This window comes from Ictidomys tridecemlineatus, chromosome 1, assembly GCF_052094955.1.
Source record: "Ictidomys tridecemlineatus isolate mIctTri1 chromosome 1, mIctTri1.hap1, whole genome shotgun sequence".
NCBI classification, from domain to species: Eukaryota; Metazoa; Chordata; class Mammalia; order Rodentia; family Sciuridae; genus Ictidomys; species Ictidomys tridecemlineatus.
The window spans coordinates 254,835,242-254,862,397 of NC_135477.1; the positions used below are offsets into that span (position 1 = coordinate 254,835,242).

The 27,156-nt window shown below is 36.5% G+C and overlaps 1 protein-coding gene across 2 annotated transcripts in view; it reads right to left on the minus strand.

The window, feature by feature from the left end:
* Positions 1-5,599: 5,599 nt before the first annotated feature.
* Positions 5,600-27,156, minus strand: part of Marchf6 (membrane associated ring-CH-type finger 6) — a 76,174-nt gene continuing 54,617 nt past the window's right edge. The window contains exons 21-26 of one of the 2 annotated variants that reach the window (XM_078018299.1): positions 24,095-24,276; positions 22,233-22,367; positions 16,123-16,212; positions 13,015-13,147; positions 10,625-10,760; positions 5,600-9,373 (exon numbers count right to left, since the gene is read on the minus strand). In XM_078018299.1, coding sequence (XP_077874425.1) covers positions 9,283-9,373; positions 10,625-10,760; positions 13,015-13,147; positions 16,123-16,212; positions 22,233-22,367; positions 24,095-24,276 — 767 coding nt within the window. In that variant the 3' untranslated portion in view covers positions 5,600-9,282. Of the gene's footprint in view, positions 9,374-10,624; positions 10,761-13,014; positions 13,148-16,122; positions 16,213-22,232; positions 22,368-24,094; positions 24,292-27,156 lie in introns of both variants that reach the window. The other variant, XM_078018295.1, reaches the window with a different exon arrangement.

Sequence of the window (27,156 nt, forward strand, 5' to 3'; positions counted from 1 at the left end):
GGCTCGAACCCATGTCCTCGTGCATGCTAGGCAAGGGCATTACCATTGGCCTACATCTCCCTTTTAATTTTGAGACAGGATCTAATTTTGTCCAGGCTAGCCACCAACTTGCGACCTGGCTGCCTCAGCCTCCCAAGTGGCTGGGATTACCGGCATGGGCCATTGTGCCCGGCGAAAAGGGCCTTTTGATCAACTACCCACAGCCCAGCGAGAGCAGAATTGACAGAGGACCTTCCCCTGAGGGTTCTGGTTCCACGAGGGCAGGGGACTAGGTCCTCGTTAGAAAGTCGTTGCAGTGAGGGCTGAGCAGCTCCTCCCAGACCAGCTCTGGCCTTGGCGCTTCCGTGCGTGCCCTTCCCATTGCCTAACTCTTCCCTCTTATTGAACTCAATTCTTCTATCCTCAGTCCAAAAATCGCTGTAGTATTTGCAGTGGGCAGTTTCCAATCAAACAAGATACTACAGGATACTATTTGTTTTCCTAAGGTAGATGACTGAGCCAACCACACTGGGCCTAGAAGGCAATAATCCCCCTCTTCTGATAAAATTTTAAGTCCTACTGGGTGCCGACCAGGGAGACACTGGAGCAGAGAAGCTTGGTTTCAGGACAGCCTCGGTGACTCCTGCAGTTGTCCTTAACTTCCGTACTGTGTGCAGGAGGCCGTGACACCCATCTCTTGCTCACCTCCAGACTGGAAGAAGGAGAACCACAGCGAGCTATTTCCAAGAGGGGCTCCCTTAGAATAGGGAATTTGTCCCACTGCGGTCTTTTCCTTTTGGTCCACATATCCACCAGTTGGATATACATATTTCAAGTAACAGTGGAAAAAAACAACATAGTCAAGTTGTTGATGGTACAGGAAAACACTCTCATACCTTATTGATTCTAAGGGGGCAATCTGACACTGCAAAAAAAAATTTGATGAATTAATCTTCTAGAAATTTATCCTACAGAAATAACTACCTTAAGTATAAAGTTAATATAGACAAAAAAATTTACTATAACATACAAAGTGGCTTTCAGAAAACCTAAATCATGGTCTCTCCAAATAATGCTATAAAGCCATCAGAAAAATAAGGTAGCTAACACTAGGGATGGTAGAGTACAGCTCTAGTCCCAGCTTCTTGAGAGTGTGGGAAGAGCACTTGAATCCAAGAGTTGGAGACAAGAATGAGCAACACAGTGAGACCTCCATCTCAAAAAATACAATGAAACAAAACAAATTAGGTTGCTACTTACATACTGACACAAAAAGATGTTCATAAAACAAAGTGGGAAAAAAGGCATCCCACAGAACAATTTGTGTAGCATGACATCTTCACTGTGATCAAAGATTCTATAAGTGTGTTTAGGCCTGACACTCTGGAAACACATGCTAAACTACTAACAACAGTTACCTTTGGAGAACGGGACAGAAATTTCAGGATTTCTTTTAGCCACATACAAATTATTTTGATTCCAAATTCATCGTTTATTTGCTTACTCAGAAATGCTTACAAGTACCTGGTTTGTGCCACAAACTGAGATTAATAATACAGCAGTAATTCAGATTAAAAATATAATCTCTGGAGCTTACATTCAAGTGGGAAAACATGTAAACATAAGAAAAGTCAACTATAGAGTGTGCTAAGTAGTATGAGATATACAGCAGGGAGACCAGCCTCACTGGGAACCACAGCTCAGTAAAGAAATGAGATTGAGGAACCTAAACATTCAAACACAGCAAATAGTCAGTGAAAAGGCCCTGGGGCAGAGCAAACACAGGGGTGATATTTCATAGGGAGGAAAAGAGTTCCAACATATGCTGCCTGGTATTGAAGGCCATCGTGGACTTCAATTTTGTGATGGTGATCCACTTGCCCGTTCGAGTGAAACTGATTTGACTCCAATCAACAGAAATAGTATAGATTCAGTGGAGAAAAAGAATAAGGCAAGAAAGAAAGAATAGAGTCAGAAAGCCCAGGAAAACAGCATTACCATAGGCAGGAGGAGGAGGATGGTCATGTGCACCATGGTGCAAGAGTGTTGCCAGATTATGGATTTATTAAGAAGGTAAAGATTTGCTGTCAGCCTGGATAAAGGAGCGTGAGATGCACATACATTCTGGCATTTAGGAGAGGCAGGCAAAATGTCTTGAGTGCACTCACACACACATATCTGAGAGTAATCGGCATACTGGTCTTTACAGCTGTGGGACTGAATGGTGTGGAACATCACTAAGTTAGCATAACTGGAGTGTAGGGAGAACACAGTCCCAGATTGAGCCCTGGGGCTTGTAAGACTGGAAGACAAGACAGAGCCAGCAAATAAATTTAAAAAGAAGAGTCTAGACAGGAAGAAAATTAGAAGACTGCAGTGTTTGGACAAACTAATAAAGTGGTTTCAACAGAAGAGAGGAAATCAACAGTACTGGATGAGACAAGAAACATAAGACCTGAGAATTAACCATAAAATTTAGCAGCAATTACAAGAGCAATTCCAAGGAAAAAATGGGAATGAATATCCAATGGGAGTGGAGTTGGAAGTTAACATGAGTACGGATAACTCTTTGAAGGCATTTACTGAGAAGGAAACAGAGTGGCGGGGTCAAGGTATTTTTAGTGGAAGAATCACAGCAGCAGTGGGAAGTAATGATGGGAATAACCCAACAGAAGAGAAGACGCATGGGAGGGCAGGACTGCAGCCCAGAGCCCTCCAGTAGGCAGGGCACACTTATCCCTCAAAGCAGTGGAAGGTGAATGGGGCTCTTCAGTGGAGCCCATCTGGCCTGGGGCACCTCTCTCACAGCAGTCTGCTTTAAAGGGCAGGCAAAGCAGTGTCACTCTAGAGGGGAGCTCAATTAACTGGTGAGCACATGGACATAGGGGAAGATCAGGGATAGATGTGATTGTGTGACGTTTGTGAACGTTCTCTTTGGACTGCTTCCTCCTTCTCGGTGACACAGGACTGTCATCAAAGTGAGGAGAAAGGAGGATGTGGTGCTTTGAGGAAAGAGGACTCAAATGGTCACTTAGAAAGGGCATCAAGACATTAACTTACAATAAGTTCAATTTGTTAAGTTTTGACATATGTATTACATGTTAAACCAGAACCACAAGACAGTGAACACACCCATCACCCCCATTTCTTCATGCCCCTTTGAAATCTCTATAAGTCTTCCCTCCAACTCCTAACCCCACCGCTTTCTATACATTTCTGTAGATGACTCCACATTTTCTAGTGTATAGATTTTATAAAACAGTACTTTTGAGATGTGTCCATGTTGCATGTATCAACAGTGAATTCAAGTTGAGCACTATTCCATTATGTAAATAATCACAATTTCTGTATTTACTTAGTGATAAATGTGGGTAGCTTCTAGCTTTGGGTTATTATAAAGTTACTATGAAGGTACAAGTATTCATAAGGAAATATACTTTTTCTTTTGACAATTAGGAACGTTAAATGTACATGACCTACAACTGTCTTCCAACGTGACTGTGCCATTTCACATTACCTTCAACCGAGCATAAGTTCTAGCTCTTCTGCATCCTCACCAATATGTGGTATGTTTTTATTTTTAGGCATTCTAATAGTATGTGGTGCAGCCTACTTTAGTTTTAATTTGCATTTTCCTAGAGACTAATTATGTTAAATAATTCATTGGTTATTTATTGAAGAACCAAGCATATTTCATATGCTTGCCACATCCTCCCCGCCCCTGGGAATTAAATCCAGGGCATTGCAAACTAGTTAAGTGCTCTACCAATGAGCTACATCCCCAGCCCAGTATATAACCTTTAGTGAAGTGTCTGTTTAAATAATTTGCCCAAACGGTATACTTATTGTTTTGAGACTGCTGTATTCTAGATGCATGTACTTCATCAGAAATTTCCTGCCACTCTATGGTCTTTTTATTCACTTGGCATCTTAAGAGGTTTTCAATTTGATCAAGTATGATTTATCATTTTTTCTTAAATGAAATGTACTTGTATCTAAAAACTATGCCTAACACAAGGTTAAACATTTTTTTCCTTCATTTTCTTCTACAAGTTAGTTTTGGGTTTTATATTTAGGATTATAACTCATTTTAATTCTTACTATGGTATGGAATGTTTTTAATTTTGCATCTTATGTCCAATTATTCCATCATTTTTCAAGACCGCTGCATTTTTGACAGAACTCTACTGTAGTCACTATGCACGTGGGTCTATTTCTGGATTCTATTCTGCTCCCTCAGGCCCACGGACAATAGTCAGCCAGCAGAAAGTCCTGCTCCAACTGAACAAAGAACAGGTAAGTGATGAATGGGGTTCCTGGGAAGAAGCTTCGCTTCTTTAGGTCTGACCTAAAGAAGTTACTGAATAAATGTGGAGAAGTGAGAAAACTCAGGCACTGTTACATATGTCAAGGAAGAAAATTCAAAAAGATAATTAAACAATGCAAAGTGGAACAAAAAGGAACCTCCACCTAGGCTCTTGTCTGTGTACATTTGGATGGCTTTAGTGAGAGTATGGCACTGCATGAAGTAGGCTGCAGGAGGCTGACAGGAGATGGTGTGTGGGAGAGGGGTCCTTACATGTAGGAAACTGAGGAAGCCGCAAGATCACTGCAGGCTCCCAGTCTCAGTCCTTTCTTCTCCGTGTTCCCAAGGCATCTTAGTCCTACCTATTGTGTTCTTTTTCATTCTCAGCTCCTTAACAGCAGACCTAATGCCTCATTTAAGTAGAGCACTAAGTGCAGTGCTACAAACAAAATGAACATAGAAAACCACCAACAAAACCTCATCACTGTGCTCAGGAGTGGCACCAAGCTGGAGCGCAAGGGGAAATTATGGTCAGCTTCTGAGCAACGCCACACAAGCGCCTCTGATGGAAATTCAACTTCACAGATTAAAGATGGTCCTGTGTTTTAACAAAAAAATGAGTGAAAATGCACTTGACTGGGTGGGGGAGGGGTACTAATAGAAAAAAACATGCAGGTTTTTCAAAATCATTTGAAACCTAGAAATGGGAAAAATCAGTAAGGTCTCTACAGCAAAACATTCTCTTCATTCTGAGCACTCAGGCATAAACAGAACCTGGGTAAGTCCTTCCCTTTTTTCTGGGACATATGGTCAACTACATAAAATGTTTTTTGATTAGTTTTACCATGTCAAAGACTCCATCTGAAAAAGAGACAAGCTTGGACTTTGGTCTTGTGGAGGAGTAAGCAGTGGACAAGATGGGGTTTTACCATGTCCAGTGAAGATGGCTACCTTTCAAGTACTGGGGAGAAGTGGCTACAGTTTCTCCAACTATGCTTTTAAACCTGGGCTTATAATAGAAGGGGAAGGTCATACCACATGAAAATTGAGCTGTTTTTTCTTACATAATTATTAAAAATATATGGATTATCTATGTATGCTGGCTAATAATGTACATTTCTGTATTTTATATGTATGTTTGAGATAGGGTCTCATTGTGTTTTCCAGGCTGGTTGTGAACTCCTGGACTCAAAGCAATCTTCCTGTCTCAGCCTCTCCAGTAGATGGAACTAGAGGCATGGACCACCGCACCAGCTTCACATTTCTGTAATTTTAAAACGTTCTTCCAACAAAGGAAAAAAAAAAAAACTAGGCTACAACTAACATTCACTTTATTCAATTTTGTTCTCTCAACTCAGAAGGCAACAAATGGATCACATAGAAAAGGGAGCATTTTTTAAATATATACACATAAAATTGGTATGGGTACCTAAGGTGTTCACTTTAATAAAAAACTGACATCCCAAACAACTATGTATTCTATTTAGCTTCTACAACAGTCATTCCTAGGCCTTATTCATTACATTTATTTATATAAGGTACTATATTACTTTCATGACTACAAAATGAGGCACTCATACAGAACAGACAAGAATGAAAACATGTAGGTACTGTCTCATCTTTGTTATATTAATGCCAAAAATATCACTGGGGATTAATTGAAAGGAGCCCTTACTCATGAAAGTTGTTTACAAAATTGATGACACACAGCAGGACTAAGCTGACAAGAAAATATCTGATTGGGCAAATTAGATAGGTGGATACAAAACAGCTTAATCAAAAAAGAGAATCTCCATGAATAAGCCTTTTAATAATACTTTAGTGGTAAGACATTTTAGGTTTGACTTTTCTTGATGACTGAAAAATTAACATTCTAAAGGAATATTTTAAACATAATCATGGAATTTTACAATGTAAAAAAAGCATCATAGTAAATAGCTTAATATTCTCAATTCTGAAAATGAAAATAAATAGCTAACTTGTGAAGTATTTATAAGTGCCAGTGTTCTTATGTGATGGCACTACAGTCTTATGTGTGTGCTTGCAAACACAATACAGTGTAGAAATGTCCAGTGTTTCTTTGTTTAAAAAGTCATCAATTCAACCTAAATTCAAGAATTACACTTTAATAGTAGCATTTTGCCAATACAGAGATGACATACTGAGGATCAAATCATTTGATGGAAAGTTATTCTCTATTACTTGTATGAGAGAAAGAACGCAAGATTTCACATTTATAACAATTATATTAAATGTTGAAATAAAAATTACTTGCTTACATGTGGAATTGAGATGTCCCATCTCCTTTGTTTCTCCGGAGAACAGGAAAAAAAAAATTAAAACTTAAAAACATGGAGCTTTTTTAAGGCTAGCTATATGCAAATTTCACATTGGCATTTTTCTTCAGTTTTTATCAACTATTAGTACTTTAATCTAAAACTCAAACATAATTTGCTAATAATGAAGAAATGTACAATATGTACCATGACTTTTGATAACTAGTCATGTAAAACTAACCCCAGCTGATGATTTGTCTTCAATTTATAAATAGTAAAAATAAAGCAAAAAGGCTTCTTTCCCAGTAAAACTTCCCTGAAGACGGTTTCAGCCCAATGTAAAAGGAAGCAAAACTACACTAAAAGTATTTTTTTAAAGTCTACATGAAGAAGGGCAGCAATACTAATACTGGCACCTTCTGAATTATGGTTTTTAAATATTTGTGACTATTGGTTAATAATAAAATCTGGATACTACCCAAGCAAATATTAGCCAGAAATACCTTCCTTATGTTAGGATTTATCTTATGGAAGAGAACAGGACCAAAAAAAAAAACAAAAACTGAAGAACCTGGAGGGCTGGTGATATAGCTCAGTGACACAGCATTTGCCTAGCATGTGCCAGACTCTGGGTTCTGTCCCCAGCACCATGACAACAAAACTAGGAGGAATTTCTCAATAAGACAATATAAAGTTATTTTCCAGTGACATGAGGGTGACTTTTTTAGTTACTCTGATGTGTTTTTTTTTTAACAAAGCATCTAATAAGACTGATTTAAAATTGTGAAGGATGATCCACTTTTAGCCATTTATGATTATCTGTCTAGATCTGTTAAAATGTGTTCCAATGAGTTATCAAGATCTACAAATTACTTAAAAATTATAAAAAACTTAAATTAATATAATCAAGTTATATGCCCAAATCAATATTGTTCTTCCCCAAGAGAACAACTTATATAGTCAAAACAATAGGTGGCATTACATTTAAAATGCTCAACTTTTTATAGTAAGACTAAATTTCCAGTAAAGGTAGAGCTAGCAAAGGACTTGTTTCAAACACAAGAGAAAAGGCTATCTCAAAGTGCCAAATAGTGTTAACACTGAATCCTATGTCAAGCAATATTCTTCCTCGATACTGATGTTTTAAAATATATTTTGAAGTATTTCCTTACAATTTAAGGAAGAATTGTTGAAAAATGAAACCACCAGAACTTGTTGCTCTTGATTTTGGTTGCTTATTTTTGGCTGATTTTCATATTGTTAAAAAAAAATATATCCGATTTTAACATATGAGTTTTAATACTATATAGAAATTTTTTTATACTTTCTGAAAATCTACGCTGCCCATTTTCTATGAGAACTAAGTTGTCACTCAAATGCAAACACTACCCTTACAATAAACCAATACCATTAAATACTTGGATTATGTGCTCAACCATTCTACTCCTCCAAACTCTGAACTTGAAACTTTGGTTATAAGGGAAAACCAAGTCTGTTAAGTATCCAGTTCTCTGAGACGTTACAGCACATTTCCAATGAAATACATTCCTATGTTAAAAGGCCAGCTCAAGCCAGCTTCCTTCTGGACAAAAAGAGTTGGTTTTATTCGCAGTTTTATTCTGTAAACAAAAAAGCTTTGGAAACTTTGGGATTTACTGATGAAAACACAGGAGAAATGTACTCACTACTCCTCACCCGATGATGCACTCACCAGAAGGACTAGGTGTTCTAACCAGCTTTCTCTAACACTGTCAAACCAAGACCATGACCACATCTACACTTAAAAGCATCTCAGAATGTCCTAAGTCCAGTAAGATGTAATATTGTTGGTGATGTTATTCTGTGAGAGATTTATGATCTTGCACGACACTTTGGGCCACTGCTGTCAAAAAGTTGTGTGGAAGGGGGGACAAGGAACTAATGAAAATCTTCATTTGTATGGTTTTTTTCCCCTAAGTACAGACATGCCCCTAACAAGCACAAAACCCAACTCCCAATGCTGATCACTAGGAATATTAAATTATCAAAATTAAAAATAATCTCCTCACCTAGCACAACATACTATACAATATTACAAACACAGACACATGAAAAAAAATCAGGCAGTAGAAAATGTACAACAGCTTTGGTGTTATACAAAATAACTTCCCAAAACGACTGACAGTGAAGCTCAAAATTGCTGTTTTCTTACCACAGACACTTCACTACTGCTTTCTACTGGTTTCCTTTTAGGTTCCTGGAAAGGTGTGAAGAGCCAAGAAAGACAGGATGTACAGTCTGCTTAGTGAGAATTGCTAGGAAAACCGAGAACTGCGTTCCACAAGACGTCACTGAAAGGTCTCGCCTGTGTACTATTGCTCTGTGGCACGTTTCCTGTCGAGATCACAGCAGGTCCAAAATAAAGTGACAACTAGATTTAATAAATTAATATACATTTTGTTTAAAGATGTACAATGCACATTCTGTTTAATCCAAGGTTTTAGGGAAATCAAGGAACTTCTATTTACACATATACAGATCTCAGACAGCAGTGATGTCGGCAGATGCAGGGAAGAGCAGCAGAGCCTTACACGCTACTCTCTGGATGCTGAGGACACAAGTCAAGTACATTTAACTTAAAAACAACGCTGAGAGATCACGGGGTGAAATCTCCAAAGCGAGAAGTCCACAAAAAAGGACACGTAAAGGCAAGGGGAAGGTCAAGGAGTTGAGACAACCACTTTATTCTTGGGACGACTGTGGAGGTGGCACAGATGTTCCTTGTTTGCCAGATTTCCTCTCATAGTTCACCAGGCGTTGACCCACAAGGTACCTAGGTGGTTAACATAGGGTGGTTACTCTCTGATAAAATCTTACAAATAAAACATTCTTCTAATTGCTGTATGTATATATGTGACTGCATAACCAATGTGATTCTGCCACCTGTATACTCAGAAAAATGAGAAATTACACCCCATCTGATTCAAATGTATGATATGTCAAGATCATTGTAGTATCATGTGTAACTAATTAAATTAAAAAAAATTCTTCTAAGAACAGCAAGGGATACATTTTTAATGTAAATCAGGTCAATTTATTCCTCCCTAAAGCCTTTCAATAGGTAGGTAGACCAAAGGAGAGTCTAGAATGAACAACTGCAAAAGACAGAAACACAGGTGCCATAGAGCCATGTAGGGGTATATGTAGGAAGTATGACAAAGATTAGAAGGCCTCTGATGCTGTGCATTGACACACATGCAGTTCTCAAACTCAGACACTCAAGAGGCCAGAGGCAGATACAATAAATGAAAGCAGGAAATTTATTTGTATGGGCTCACATTTTATAAAAGCAGCTTAAAATCAAGGTCTGAGGAAATGGACTAGAAATATGATTACCAGAAAGCAGGGTAAGAAAAAAGTAGGAGGTGAAAAGCTCTGGTTCTAGAGAAAAGGAGAAACCGAAGGGCAGATTTCAGTGAGGCCAAGCGGGAGATGGCAAGGCACTGAGTGTACATGGAGTAACAGGAGGCAATGGTCTGTGAATAGAATACTGAGTGCTCCAAACAGACATGATGTGAGAGGAGAGGATGTAATGGCAATAGGCAGGAGTTATTGAGGCTGGAATGGCAAGGCTGCAGAGCCTCCACAGGTAGACCAAATTCCCTGACAGGAAGGGCTCACTAAGAGTCAGTGGATGGGCTGGATACTGACTCCTGGAGGAGTGTCTAATGGAGGTGGTCTGTTCTGTTCTGTCTTAATCTAAAACTATTTAATTTATTGTCAAAACAGAACATTTGAAAACAGACAAAAATTATTTGGTATGAAAAGTAAATAAATCTTCCTCCCCAAACCACCAGTTTCTCCAACTTCTCCAGCTCCATAAATGACAACTGCAGATTCCCTGTTGCTCTACCTGACTGTACTCTCCCTTCATGTCCTACATCCAATCTTAGCACATCCTACTACAAAATATATCCAGAATATGAATTCTTTCCCTTCTTGAGATTTATCATATAAAACACAAAAGTTAAGAAATGACAACACTTTCACAAGAGTGGTCAGAATAATGGAATTCTAGACTTACTTGTCATTTTTTATATGTTCATAAAGGCGCTTAAACTGGCGAACCTGGAAGGACAAGATTCCCATCAATACCACAACCATCAGTAAAAATGGATAAATCCGCCGGTGGACTAAGTTTTGCATTTCTGCAGTAACACCTGTAAAACCAAAAGAAGAAACCTGTAAGTGGTATGTTGCTATAATTTGGATATGGCTTGAAGGTGTTCCCCAGTGACTTATGGGTGGACAGTACTGAGGGGTAGGACTTAGTAGGAATTAATTAGGTCATTAGGAGCTCTGGCCTTGGAAGCTGATCTCATGGAGTTAGTTCCTGAAAATGGGCTGTTATACAAGGATGAACTTGACCCCTGAATCTCTTTGGCTTCCTGTCTCATCAGGTGATCTCTTCCAGATGTGCTGCCACAAATGTGATACCATCTACCATGAGGCTCTCAACAGAGACCAAATGAATGGGGCTACTCAATCCTAGACTTTCAGTCTTCAAAACTATAAGCTAAATAAACCTCTTTTCTTTATAAAGTACCCACTTTCAAGTATTTTGTTTTAGCAACAGAAAATAAACTAATGCATGAGTAGAATAACAATAAAAATGAAAAACATTGTTCCCCTACGAAGAGGATGGGCCTAGGGCGGAATACAACAAGTATTCAAGATAAACTTTCTAAGTCCAAGATCTGTTGTCGGCTTTCTACAACCTAAGTGAGCTAGATTAAATGACTGCTCAAGTTCTTTCCAGATTAAATTAATTTTGGACTCCACAAATAGCTGATGTCATTTACACATTTAAGCTATACTTTAAAAAAATAAAAACAGCTGGGTGCAGTGGTGCACACCTGAAATCTCAACAGCTCAGGAGGCTGAGGCAGGAGGATTGGAAGATCAAAAACAGAGATCAGCAACTTAGAAAGAGCCTATCTCTAAATAAAATATTATAAGGGCTACGGATGTGGCTCAGTGGCTAAGCAACCTTAGGTTCAATCCCTGGTGCCAAAAATATAAATAAAATAAGATAAACAAAAATAAAACTATGTTTAATAAAAGATCTGTTCCTTAAACTTTTAGAACACTCAAATTTATTTTTCAACTTTAATTCATGAGTTTTAACTCTTTCTTGGGAGGGCAGCTTTAAAATCAGATGAAATATTTCAAAGGACATCAGAAAATTAATATCCCAACTGGACTATTCCAAATCCCACAAGAGTCTGCTGCAGTAGAAAGAGCGTGGGCTCTGCAGCTGAGCTTGGAGTTTGAACTGTCCACATACTCTTTAAAGTATAACTTCATCAAGACTCACCGTTCTATAAACTCAGTTTCAAAAGCTCTTCTAAGAATATGTAACGATTCTATAATGCATCTAAAGAGAGCCAAAAAGTGCTTAAAAAAATCATTACTAATATTTCCTTCTTCTATAAAATCTTTACAATGGGGTTCACAATGAAACTTCTAATAGTGCAAAGTTGGTTACCGTGGTGCACATCTGAAATGCTGTGACTCAGGAGGCTGAGACAGGAGGATCAGCCTCAATTTGAGGTCAGCCTCGGTAATTTAACAAGATCCTTTCTCTAAGAATAAAAAAGAGCTGGGGATACAGTTCAGTATTAAGAGTGTCCCTAGGTTCGATCCCCAATACTGCAAAAATAAAAAACAAACCAAAACAATAACAAAAAATTCTAATAGTGGAAATATAAAAAGATTTAGGTTTAGAAAACCAAAAAGTAATCCTTAAGTCTATATACTATCAGTGGACAGGACATAATACATATTAATCAGAAAATAATATTAAGACAATGACATTCCTACAATACCTGAAACAGCTAAAACAGTAAACTAGAAAATAAAATTATCTACTTTTATTAAAAATATTATTCTAAAGATTCTAAATAATTTTTTTTTCTTCTTTTGGTACTAGGGATTGAACCCAGGGGAGTTTAATGAGCCACATCCCCACCCCCTTTTATACTTTATTTAGAGACAGGATCTCACAAAATTGCTCAGGGTCTTGCTAAATTGCTAAGGCTGGCTTTGAAATCACAATTCTCCTGCCTTAGTCTCCCGTGCTGCTGGGATTACAGGCATGTTTCACTGTACCCAGCTTCATTATTATTAGGTTTTAAAATTATTTATTTTATTTATTTATTTTAGTTATAAGTGAGCACAATACCTTTACTTGATTTTTATGTGGTGCTGAGGATTGAACCCAGTGCCTCATGCATGCTAAGCGAGTGCTCTACACCTCTGAGCCACAACCACAACCCCTTCATCTATTATTTAAGCCCAGCTAAATGATTATTTGTTTACCAACAAAGCATTTGAAATCAGATAGCCTTTGTCATAAGAACATCACAAAGTTAATAAAGTGCTCTCTAAAGCTCCATAGCCAGCATTACCCACCTAATAAGGGAACAACGCCAGAAGCTATGACATAAGGTACACACAGGGAAAGCAAGAGCACAGAGATCACTGGAGCTGCCAATTTACGAATGATGTAGTGAAGGTCAATGTTCCGGATGCCATTTGCATAAACCTAAAACAATAAGAAAAAATTAGAACAAAAATACTTAACAAATTCTTCCATGCTATTTGTCAACTCAAAAGGATTTAAACTGGTTATTTTTTCCTACAGTCAAGGCAAATTGTGGAGCATAAACATAAACTTTGTTCTGGAAAGTTTTTAAAAGGAGTATATTTACTTACTAACACTGTGCAGTTAGCCACAAATTGTGAAATAAGACAACACTAATATAACCACAATTTTTACTATCTTTGCACTAAAACAATACCAAATAACATTCAGTAATTACACAATTGAATACTACAGAACTTGAAGTATTTTTTCACAAATCTATGTAAGAGTGATCTGTGTTATTATTCAAAACTATTTAACAGGCCCAGTGGCACACACCTGTAATCCCAGTAGCATGGGAGGCTGAGACAAAAGGATTATAAATTCAAAGCCAGCCTCAGCAACTTAGCAAAGCCCTGAGCAACTGACCTTGTTTCAAAAGACAAAATAAAAAGGGCTGGGTCTGTGGTTCAGTGGTTAATTGCCCCCAAGGTCAATCCCCAGTACCAAAAAAAAAAAAAAAAAAAAAAAAAATTCATTTTATCTAAATGTGACAAGAAAATAATGTAAATAGAAAATGTTTCCAAAAAACTGAATAAATCAAATTTTAAGAAACAAAAGGTATTTTATGTTAAAAAAAAAGCAGAAAAGAATTCTACAGTTAATTTATTTAAAAAATCCAAGAATTTCTAACATATTTCCTTCACCTTCAAGAAAATTCTACTGAAAAAGACTGCAAAGGAAAGAATAGATGTAAGTGGGAAAACCCTGAAAATAAATGGAAAATACTAATGAAGTGCAGAATGCTGTTTTTTCCCCTCTTGCCCTAATCCACAGCAATTATGTCCCTCACAAATCAGGATGTAGTGTTTCTCAAACCCCATACCAGGGATTTGAAGAACAAGCAGGCTTAATCCTTCAAAGTTTTACTTTCACCCTCAAAGAAACCTAGTTCACACAAATGCATTATAATTAAAAAAGAGGGTATCCCAATATTTCTCCATCAAGCCCAACCATTCAATTTTCATACAAATGTACAATCATGCCATAAGAAAATAATTCATTTTAAAGTGAAATATTACAAAAAAAAAAAAATCAATGATGTTTCACAGCCTCCATGAAACCCTTATTATCTCCAAACCATGCAAGGGCCAGAGTCTCAGCCAGAGACTATAGAGTGGACTGGCTCACACCCCTATCCTGAATAGATATGCTGCCATGGGCGCCCAAACCCTCACATGCCTAATGGACTTCTAAATTAGTTTATACTCTGGAGACACATGTGAACACACAGTAATTCCCTTGCTTCCCCAACCTCTGCTCCTAAGAATCAAAATCTCAAGGTACAGGTAGTTTTCCCCAATTTTCTTGTGAACAGAGAGCTGAGAACTACTGCCTTTACTTCCCATACATCAAAAGGGAGGCAAACTTTCACTGCAGCACATTTGTAAGACCTTATTTATTTGGCATTGAGCTAAAGATTGAAGAATTAACCTTGAGGACATTTTCTAGACAACTAAAGCTTAAAGAAATAAGTACCAAAATCACACATTGGCTATTCTAGATAGACATCTTTTTAAATGAATTACTATACTCAATAATCTGATTATCAGAGCACAATCTACTTTTTTCAAGGCTATCACGCCAACGACCAAATTATTTCACAGTTTCTAATTCAGTAATAATCTCAGGTGTTATGTAACTAGAATATTCAACCATTTTGCCTTTCTAGTCTATTTTTTCCTGGTCTTTTCTTTTACTTATTGCCTCAAGTAATGGCTTCCTTTCCTCTCTCTACTATAGGTTTAGTAACATGAATAATACTAAGCTTCATTAGAACCCCTGCTCTGGAAAAGGCATGTATGACATATTGGCCTCTATTTTGGACACATATTCTAAGCATTTTATGTTACTGGTTAACCTTTTAAGCTGAGGCTTAAAAGTGGCTAATGAAAATTCATGGTAGTATGTAAGATCAAAATATGCCACCCCTAAACACCTACACTTCTTTGGTATAAGGAGAGCTGAAGGCAACTGAGCAGCACAGGCAGAAAGTACTCTGTCCTTCCTCTATTTTCCTAAAAGCGAACACAAAGGTAGCCTACTCGTCTCCCTTACTGAGAACAACAAAGGTTAACTACTAAAGACCCTTGTAGTCTGGCATACCAGAGGAAACTACAGTAACAAGTTTTACTAAACTAGTTTTTTATTTGTCTTACTCCAATACATCACTCCTAGATCTCAAAATCTTTCCCTTTGACCTTTTCCTTCTTTAAAAATTTAATATTCTTTGTTGAAAATTCCAGAATTCAAAGCTGTTTAAGAATTACATATTTCCCAGGGCATAAATTATTTTTTCTCTCCTAATAATAAAACTATCCTCTTTAAAAAGTTATATGTGCTCATTAACCCATTCTGTCCCATCTTCCCAGATGTGGATTACCTGTAAAAACTTAAAATTGAGCAACACATACACCATTTACTGTACCTTTGCAGTGTTATGTTTTTAGAGTTCCATTCTTTTTACTACAAGTTACTTTTTACTGAATCCAACTGAACAGAACATTACATACATATGTAATATATGGGATGCATTCATGAAAGTATTTTCTAGTACCAGCTTGTCATTTAATTTCAAGAACAGTGTGTGTACACAACACACACACACAAAATACATATATATTTCCAGGTCCTATTCATAGAAAAATCTGTATTCTTATATTTAATGGTAATAGAGACTATAATAAGCCTAGATTACAATTTCCAACGTATATTAATACATCTGTGTCAATATTTTTTTTAAATATCCACAGAATTGAAACTTGGAAGACAACGGGTTAAAAGAAAATAGAAAGTGGACACATAAACAGCTTAATTAATCAAACATAATCACAAACCCATTTCAATATATCTTTCTCAAAACTGATCTTGCTTACCTGTTCAATTACAGTTTTCAACCACCACTGAGGACCCATCAACGTTATAGCTGCAATGATTTTGGCATGCAGGACTCCAAGTGCCCAGTCCTAGGGTAATAAAAACCATTTAACACATTTTTTGTTGTTATTTTAACAGTAAATCTAGCAGAAAGGCAATACAAATTTCTCTTATTTCACACTTCAAAAAAGAAATTCTACAGAACTGGTAACAATTTGACCAAAAGATTAACATATACTGCAAAATCCAGGGAAGTTTTCTCCAAAAGCCCAAGTTTAGTGTTCCTAAGAAAAATCATCCTTGAATACTTTGATCTATATCATTTTTCCAAGAAAAATAGAAACTAAGTCTAAACATTAATGGCGATCTCAGTAATCAAATAAAAAACGATATAATTATTTTTATTTAAAAAATATATACATTTTTTTTTTAATTTTAGGTGGACACAATGTCTATTTTTTATGTGGTGCTCAGGATCAAACCCAGTGCCTCAGGAATGCTAAGTGGCACTCTACCACTGAGCTATAACATCAGCCTGCTATGATTTTATGTAATCAAACCATCCTGGGCTGGGGTTGTGGCTCAGTGGTAGAGCGCTCGCCTTGCATGTGCAAGACCCTGGGTTCGATCCTCAGCACCACATAAAAATAAATAAGTAAAATAAAGGTTTTTTAAAAAAAAAAATCCGGGGCTGGGGATGTGGCTCAAGCGGTAGCACGCTCGCCTGGCATGCATGCAGCCGGGTTCGATCCTCAGCACCACATACAAACAAAGATGTATGTATTAATATTTTTAATATTTTTTAATATTATAAAAATAAATATTAAAAATTCTCTCTCTCTTAAAAAAAAATCCAACTTAAAACAAAACAAAACAAAAAAACATCCTTACGCTGCTTTACTGGTTTGACTGAGTCAAAATAAGACTATGGAAACAAGAATGGCCTAAAGAAACTACTCCAAAGCCTCACAGCTTTGCGCTTAGATTTCTTTGTAGTTTTCTTGCTGAACTGTATTTTTCATTCCCAGTGTTACTGCACATCAAGTTCCTCCTGGTACCACTGGCTGACCTGCTAACCTCATCTCTCCACCAGCTAGCCAAAGTGCTTACCATTCCTTCCCCTCACCAAGTTGTTTCTTAAAATGTACATCAGATCATAGAAGTAGATAGATTTCATGCTTATAACCCTGAAATCCTTAACATGGCACGTATAGCCCTTCATAACCTGGTCTATCTTAAAAATATACACACATTAAAAATGTAACATATAACACTGAGATCTATTATATAAAAGTGAAGATGTTACAAAGAAGGCTGGTGTATTCTGTTACTGCTACCTCAATCTCTCTCCAGCAGTAACTACTATTGGTATTGAGTATATACTCTCTGTGCTTTCCCTCATGCATTTATCTGCAGCTATATGTCCAACTGAAAACACTTGTGTCATTTTGATGTAGATTTTGCTCATCCTGCCTAGTCTCTTCACTGTCCACCATCTTGAGGTCAACGCTCCAATTTACTGGTTTGATTGAATAGTAATATGTGTCTTCCTAAAAGAAGTGAGAAGTTGAAACACATACTGAATTCTTGCATGTCCTCAAACATCAATGCTCATCCTGCCAGGTGAAACAAGTGGTATTTTGTTTGGGTGCAAGAAGTTTGGTTTTTGTCCCCTTTCTCTTAATTCTCTTTAATTCTATCTTATGGCTTTCAGTGTAAAGAAAAAATGGTCCAGGAGCAGTATAATTCTTTTTGAAGCTTTCAAGATTTCTCCTTATTCTTAGATTTTTGCCAAAATATACCCAGATATATATTTTTGTCTTCCATCTTGTCTTGTTGATTTTAATATCATCAAATGTGATCAAAACATTTCAACTTTCTTCAATATAATTAAAATTTTCTACATTTGTTTCAATGTTGCTTACATCTTTCCCTTCCAGAAACCCTGTTATCTTTGTGTTTTTACTCCTAGAAGATATTTATCTTTCCCCTCAATTTTCTTTTTTCTTTTTTTTTTTCTTTTTTTTTTTTTTTGGGTGGTGCTGGGGACTGAACCCAGGGTCTTGTGCCTGCTGGGCAAGCACTCTACCATTCCCCTCAATTCTTCATTCTTTGATTTTGTTCTGTGCTTTAAGGTTCCCAAACTAAGCCCCTGTGGTGACTGCTATATTAATCTTCTGAATTTCTTCAAAATCCATGCTACAAAGCTCCACAACCATTGTGTTCTGCTGTTTTCACGTGAGTGTGTAGATACTGGACTCCATCTCCCGTGTTTTCTTCTCTCTGGCAGCTCTTACCTTTGTAAGCAATTGTCACTTGCATGTATTCTGATTGCCCTGCCTAGCCTTTCTATGGCTGCTGAGCCTTTTTTAGTAAAAGTACTTGTCTAACCCAGGTCTCACTGAGAACATTCAGTATTTCATTCCTGCAGACCTTTGGAATTCCAGGAAGCCAACAGTCCTCTACTAAGGAACATGGAGAAAGCCTCTCTTCTTCATATCCATTAAGGCTCACAAGCTAGGAAGATTAAACTCACCAATTCAGTTTTTTGTGTTTTTTTTTTTGTTGTTGTTGTTGTTGGTTTTTTTTGTCTTTTGGGAGTCCAGAAGGCCAGGTAAGATTAAGGCCCACCACCCAGGTTCCCAGATTGCTGAAGTTTAAGCTTTTTCAGGCCAACTGCTCTGCAGTTCTTGTCCCAAGAACAGAATCAGCCTCACTAGTTCTGCTAGAATTCCAAATGATCCCAATATCCCACAGACCTGTAGCCACATGCCACAGGAGAGTTAAGCAGCATAAGAGTCAGGGATGGAGAAGACACTGTTCTTTCTAATACTTAGGAGTTTAATACAGACCCTCAATAACATGCTACACATATACACTTACAGCTTGTGTTTTTTCCTCTACATATGAACATGCCTGAGAACCATCCACACTAAAACAAGTTCATTTAATTCTTTTTAACTAATGTAAAAGAACTGATGAACTTAATTTCCTTTAGTTATTTATTTTTCCTCCTTCAGTGCCAGGGACTGAACCCAGGGCTCACACATGCCAAGCAAGTGCTCTACCACTGAGCTACATCCCCTATCTGTGGACAGAATTTCAAACAGCAGATGTACCCCATCTTATTAGCCATTCTCTACTGACAGGCATTTTAAGTTGCTTCTCTCTTTTTTTTTTTTTTGCCATTATAAAAAATGATGTATGAGCAGAAGCAGCCTTGTGTTTCCTGCATACACACAGATGTCACTGTACAGTAGATTATAAAAAGTCATACTGCTGAGTCATAATATTTCAGCATTTTAAAAATGTAATCATGTAAAAGAATTCTCCAACATGATGACGACTTCCTAGGTCAGACTACTAAGGCCACACATGTAACTAAACAAATTGTGCTTATTATTCCATGCAAAAAGAAAGCAAACACAATACAGGGAACTTGGGGCCACCTAGAGAGGGTCAGAAAGAGCTTATTACAGGATTTCAGTTTGTGTTAGAAATCTGGGTAAGGATTTAAAAAGGTGTGGCTTTGCTCTGTATCAGATGCTACTAAAAAGCAGAATAAATTGTGATTGACTATCTTATCTACAAAAAAGGACAGCCTGAGGCCAAAACCTATAACTGGTAAAGAAGCAGCAATCATGTTAGCAGGAAAACGTGGATGTCTGATCATTATGTGGTCTGGACAATGCTCATGTTCAATATGAGTTCAGATAAGATTGCAGAGATAGTCTTGCTTGTCCTGCTCTATCGTGGTCACATAGTGACTTTGTATGATGTTGACACTCTGTGAAACAATGTTTATGTTCAACAGAGTTTCATGGTCTGGCTGATGGTAGCAGATTAGCTCCTCCATGTCAGGGGGGCTATTCCCCTTTTCAATGCTGCACACTACATAACATTAGGAAGCATATAATATTTGTTTGCCTCATTTATTGTGATATGATCACTGACAACATGAGGGTAACATTTTCCTGACCCCCTCCAATGCAAAGTTGTATTTTCCTTTGAGACTACTCATCTACAAATTGATACTTGAACAGCATGTAAATAATCACTTCTCCATTGTACAGATGTCAAAACATGCATGAAAGTAGCAAGGGGTTACACTTTGAAACCTGCCTGTATCCAGCAGGATGTGGTAAAAAGCAATGCTGTAGACTTGTGATGCAGCATCTACTATTTACAGGGACACTGACTTCCCCGAAATGCTATCTTAGAAGCCCAACAACCTGGGGTTACAGAGTTGTAAAAAAGCCCAGGTACATCTAAGAGCCTTCAGACAATAACCCCAGATGGGTGCCAACAACCAACCAGCATCAACCCTAACAGTAAGTGATGACATGTCCAAAGAGGTCATACTACCACTCTTAAATCACCCCTAGTCATTGGACTTCCCAGGTAAGGCCACACATGTATCAGAAACAAAACAGGTAAGCCCCTCTCTGAATTTCTGACTCATAGACTCTGGGTGTTCTAAGCCATTAAGTTATGGGGTAACTTGTTATATAGCAATAGTAACTGAATATCCATAAAACTTATAGCTTCATTAATTCAATATCCATTGACAAGCCTTGGAATTTATTTATTTAATTATTTTTGGTGTGTGTGTGTGTGTGTGTGTGTGTGTATGTATGTGTGTGTGTGTATGTGTTTGTGTGAGGGGTGGCAGTCTGGGGACTGAACTCAGGGGCATTTAACCATTGAGTCACAACCCCAGCCCTTTTAATTTTTTGAGATAGCATCTCACTGAGTTGCTTAGATCCTCACTAAATTGCTAAGGCTGGCTTTGAACTTGCAATTCTCCTTCCTCAGCCTCCCAAACTGCTGGGATTACAGATATGCACCACTGTGCCGAGCTAGGATTATTCTTTTTTTAGGTATTACAAGAGTGGTTTTCTAATTCTGTTAATCCTTCTACCTTTATTAGCTGGCATTATTCGCTATTTAAAAACTAAAAAACTCCATTTTCTTCAATTACTGATTCTATCTGCTTTGTAATGCAACATTTACAGAAAGAAATAATATAGGCTTATTTCTTTTTAGTTCTCATTTATCTTACTAATTCTAGACTATGAGTCAGACTGGATTAGATTATGTATTCTCTGTCTTATTTCCAGATCTGCCCATTAGTTTCTACCTGGAATATACTCCTTCCTTTCTTACCCATCTTCAATATTGTGCTAATTAAATTGGCTTAGTTATTATCTCCTATAAAAAAAAATCACATCTGAAACTAGCACACCTAAGCTAAATACTCTTCTACATGATACTATAGCTCCCATGCTTATCATACAAACTACCTATGCACCTGTCTAGCTTTCCTACCAAAATATAAGTTCCTCAGGTTCCTGCAGTGGCCTCATTTTGAGCTGGGTTACACAGTTCAGAGTCTGGGCACACATTAAAGTGCTTTCTGTTTGAGCTTTAAGATTTTTGCTTTGATATAGATTCCATCAGGCTACTCTTTTTAATGAACCTGAGACATTTGGGGAAATATGATGTCAATTATTCAAAAGTATTAAAGTCTTAAAGTCAAAAAGAGCAAAAAAATTTACATTAGTTCAAAAATGAAAAGATCAGCCACATGCAGTGGCTGTAATCCCAGCAGGAGGGATTACAGCCTCCTGCTGAGGCTGAGGGAGGAGTATTCAAAGTTCAAAGCTAACCTCAGCAATTTAGCAAGACCCTGTTCAAAATAAAAAATAAATAGAGATGGGAATGTGGCTCAGTGGTTAAGTGCCTTGGGGTTCAATCCTTGGTACAAAAAAAAAAAAAGAAAGAAAGAAAGAAAGAAAAGAAGGCAGAAAGAAAAAGAAAGAAAGTCAACACATTAGTTGGTATCTTTAAATATTGGAGAAGCCTGGATATTTTAACAGGGTATTTTAACCTAAAAAGTAAGCTCTTTTAAAGAAATTATTTGAACTAAAATTTCTGAGAGCAAAAGATTAATGGAAATTATTTATATAATTTTAAAAAACAAGGAGCCTTTCTAAACCAACTGGTTACAAATCAAAAATCACTTAAAATTATTCTTAATCATTCACTTAAAAGTATTCTTTCTGATCCCAACTATTTAAACTATGATCAGCAAAAGACAAGTATTTACCTGCCATGGATAAAAAAGAGGAGTCTGATCCAAAGGAACCCTCAAGGGAGCAACAATAACCAGCTCAAACAGGAGCCCCAGAAGGAGTGGGACAACCCCAGCCAGCAGCACAGCAACTATCAAGGTCTTCATTATCTATTAGGAAGCAAGAGACCATGGTCAGTAAGATGATCTTCCTGACTTTTAGACAAACTCTTTATTCCATTTGGAGGTTTATTTTTTTCTCCTTGACCTAATGCCTAGACCATTTTAAAATACTCATGCACATTTTTATGTTACAAGTTCAAGTGAAATTTCCTGGTTCCATCACTATGAGAACTCAAATTATAATGAAAACTTTAAAACTAGTATTCATTATAGCTAGAAAAGGGATTACAGAAAATTCATTTTATTATAAATTAATAATAACCTGGTAACTATGTGCTTTTTTTCTCAAAATTCCATTCTCAGGTTTAGACTTCTGTTTGTCTAAGAAAACACTACTGACTGGCTGAGAACCCTGGTCCAACAGTCCCTTCTATAGGCTGATCCATGACCCCTGAAGTAGACTGGTATAGGGAAAGGGTTCTGCATAATCCTAGTTAAAGTAATTATCAAGACGATCAAAATTGGCTCCCTTTGTGGCAGCAATGGTCCATATCTGTCCATTTAGTCACATGGCTAATGTATTAATGCAACTCTAAAAGCTGAACCAAGTGGCAAAATGAAAATAAAAGTTGAGGGAGTGACATATGCCAATTTGTTATATCATGTACATTTATAAATATGTAACAACAAATGCAATAATGATATACTCCAATACACCAATAAAAAATGTAGAGAAAAAAAGAAAAAATTGACATTATGGAAAGAACAACTATGAAATTCTGACAATGAAATGTTTTGGGAGACCTCTTTTTAACGTAGCCTCAGTGACTATTTCTGTTTCAATAACAGACCAAATGTGATATTATACATGGAAGACAAAGTACTTGCTTCTTTATAGAGCAATGTATTATGAACATTTAATAACTGTACAGAGATGAAAATGTCAAGTACATTATATTCAGTATACATATATTATACATGGCAATTTGTACAGTTAATGTCAAAATAATAAGCTATAAACATAATTGTGTTTTTCTTTCAATAGTAATATTAAATGGACAAACTTCAAGTGACATCAAACTACAAATCTGGATGCAAAATTACAGTTGATTACACAAATGAAAAGTCATGAGCAGTGACTTACACATATTTACAAGTCATAGCCAACATTACATAAATCCAGACATTAATCACCATATTTGAAAAATCATCTTATATTTTTTTTACCCTACAATTGTGATCAACAAGTTTGAGAGAAATAATTTCCATTACTTATTATACTTTCACATTAGCCAAGACTTTCCTATATAGTTAAAGGAATACAATTAATATGAAAAAAAAATGCCTAGATCCTGAAGTTAAGACTTTACATATTCAAACAGATTTTTAAAATAATATTTTGGAAAAAATACTAATAAAATAAAATTCTACTTAAATTTGGTTTTCAATTGAGTATCTCCTCTCTTAAAAATGCAATTAATCTCCACAAATAAGTTTTCCTAATTTTAAATTATCTTGTTTTCAAGGGTCTTTACCAGGTCACTTAGTTTTTCTTTTAACCCTCAAATACATTTGAATATAGGACTGTAATTCTTGGAATGAAGCAGAAACGACTATCTTAAAAGAGTTTTTTTCCTCCAAATTAAAAACAAAACAAAACAAAACAAAACTACCACTATAATGAATGAAAGTAGGAATGGGAGAATTAAAGAAATGACTAGAAAAATATTCATTACACCTATAAGAAAGACGAATCTTTAATTACAAAAACTTACCATAAGGGACCATTCTTTAACTTTTTGGAAGATCACTCTTCGTCCCTGAGGCATCCATGCCACCAACACAGTCACCGCCCTTATGGTTAGCCAGCAAACATACAGACCACAAGCAGCTGTGTAGAGCTCATGGATTTTGGCAGTTCCAGTCCAAAAGGACATTAACCAACGGCCAGCAAATACTGAAAATAAAAAGGCTGACAAATGAGACAAGTGGCTAGGTAAAGAGAACTGCATTCTGATGTTTTATTAGTATTTTCACATTGAGCGGGGGGGAGCCTTTTAGAGCACAAAATTATATGATAAAGCAAAAGCAAAACATAAGTCAGAGGGGATGAATTCTCTCCAAGATAATGCACTCTGATTTGCCATGCCAATTACATGTTCTTCCCAGCCTGACAGAATTATTTTCACTCTTTAACTAACTGAAATCATTATGCACACAGCAGAAAAACTTTCTACCTTTATTCTGTTATTTGTTTTGTCAACACTTTTTAAAATTTAGCAACATTATGATTAGATAAATCATAATGAGCTTTCTTTCAAATAGCTCATTCACCAAAAGCTAATTTTAATAAAAGGTAGGCACAATAACATTTTAAAGCACAACAGTAAAAGAATACCATATTAGAAGCAATTAAGACCACCTAAATATACTTAAAGGTAAGACAGAATTGAGAGCTAGCTATCTAAGAGTTGAGAGAAATCAATTCTACAGTGTATCCAGACAATCTCAAGATAAGATCATTTACATAATTTGTAACTTTATTTACATGATGACTTCTCAGTAAGACTAGAGTTAACAAGACTCAAAATATCTAGTGAATGTTTACTCTATAGATTGCCTTCCTAATATGGTAGTGTTGGTTTTGAACACCTAAAAAGGAGCTGGTAATTGGACTAGTTTTCCATATATTACCTCATTCATCCTACAACAATACCCAGACCCACTATAGACACAATCTTCATTTTAAAGATAAGGAAACTAGACTCAAGTCAGGTGTGGAGATATACCTACCATCTTTAATTCCAGCTACCTGGTGGGCTAAAGCAGGAAGACAGAAAGTTTGAAGCCAACCCAGGCAACCTAGTGAGACCCCCATTTCAAAATTTGAAAAATAAAAAGGTTGTAACTCAGTGGTAAAGCACTTGCCTAGCATATGCAAGATCCCAGGTTCAATCCCTATTACAAGAAAGAAGGAAAAGGAGGGACAGGAAGGGACAAGAGGAAGGAAGGAACCAGGCTCAGCAACAGAACCTTCCCCAACCAAAGTTATACAAAGTGGAGCTGAATTTAAATTCATGTCTTCATCTTGACCACTGATTACACTGATTCCAAATTAAACTAAACTAGCTCAACAGTCAAATGTAAAGTCTTACAAGTCATTGTGAGGATGACCATAGACTTCTTACAAGTCACAAAATAGTATGGGTATGAAAATAATCATTTTTTAAAAGACAAACACAGGGTTGAGTTATAGCTCAGTGAGAGATCACTTTGCCCAGCATGAATAAGAAAGGCCCTGGTTTGAAACCCAGGGTGTGTGTGTGGGGGACAAATATCTGTAAATGTTACATGAGAATGTGATCTGAGCTGGGTATGTGGCATATGATATAAAATAAGCATGTGCATGTTAATTTGAAAATATCAAAATCATCAATAATTCCATAGAAATATCTACTTTCTACATATATTTCTTTTTTTGTTTTGGTGCTAGTTTTACATTTAGTGACCACCTACTATTCTATATTTCTCATCAAAAAAGTGTTGAGAGGGTTAGTTTTTAGTTTGCAACAACGTTATCAGTTAATATGTAACTAATGAAAAGTAACTTATTGAGGTCAAACAGCATCTGTATACCCTCTAACTATATCTCAGTATTCCTAAAATTACTTTCCATTATATGGTAGAACCTGATTAAAGGGAAACATTTACTTTAAAAAATGTTTAATGAAACTAAGTTCCTGGGGATTGAACTCAGGGTTGCTTTACCACTGAACTATATACCCCAGTCCTTTTTATTTTGAGACAAGGTCTTGTTAAGTTGCTGAGGCTGGACTTGAACATGGCAATCCTGCTTCACTCAGCCTCCCATATCACTCAGATCACAAGCATGAGCAACAGAACTGGGGAAAAACTAAATTATTCTAGTATAAAAATAGTTTCCTTTTGTTAATTTTTAAAAAAATATTTATGGTTAAAAACATGAAAATGAAACATTAAAAACTATAAATGTTTTTTAGCAACATGTTTAGTACTACCTTGCCTTCAAGTTAACTAAGCTTTGTCATTTTAATACCTGTGATATAAGTTGGAGTAAACTTCAGAGCAAAACCTTTTAGTTTTTTTGGTACCAGTGATTGAACCCAAGGGCACTTAACCACTGAGTCACATCCCCAGCCCTTTTCTAATATATTGTTTAAAGACAGGGTCTCTGATTTGCTTAAGGCCTCACTAAGTTGCTGAGGCCTTCCAAGTCGTGGATTACAAGTATGCACCACCACACACAAAATCTTCAAGGCTAAAAATCATTATGCTTTAGAAACTAAAAAAAAATGAAATTTTATTTATTTTATCACAATAATAATAATTTGGGGAGGGGGTACTAGGGATTGAACCCAGGGATGCTTAAAAACTGAATCACATACTCGGCCCCTTTTTTAATTCTTTGAGACAGGGCCTTGCTAAATTGTTAAGGTTGGCTTTGAACTTGCAATCCTCCTGCCTCAGTCTCCCAAACTGCTGGGATTACAGATGTGCACCACCATGCCCAGCTGAAATTCTTATTTATTTATTTATTTGTTTGTTTGTTTGTTTTTACTAATTGGGAGATTTAATAATAATTTCTTCAACTTACAGGGGCAATTTTTTTTTTTAGAAACATCACTTGAAATTAATTTTCCTAGTTTCTCTTGCCCAGCCTAAAGATTTATGGGAATACACATTTAATATAAACTTTATTTATATGAAATTATATTGAACTGGTGTTATAATCAAGAGAACAATACATTTATGTCTGATAAGAGTTGAAAGTAGCTTTAAGTATTTTTCTTAGTGTTGA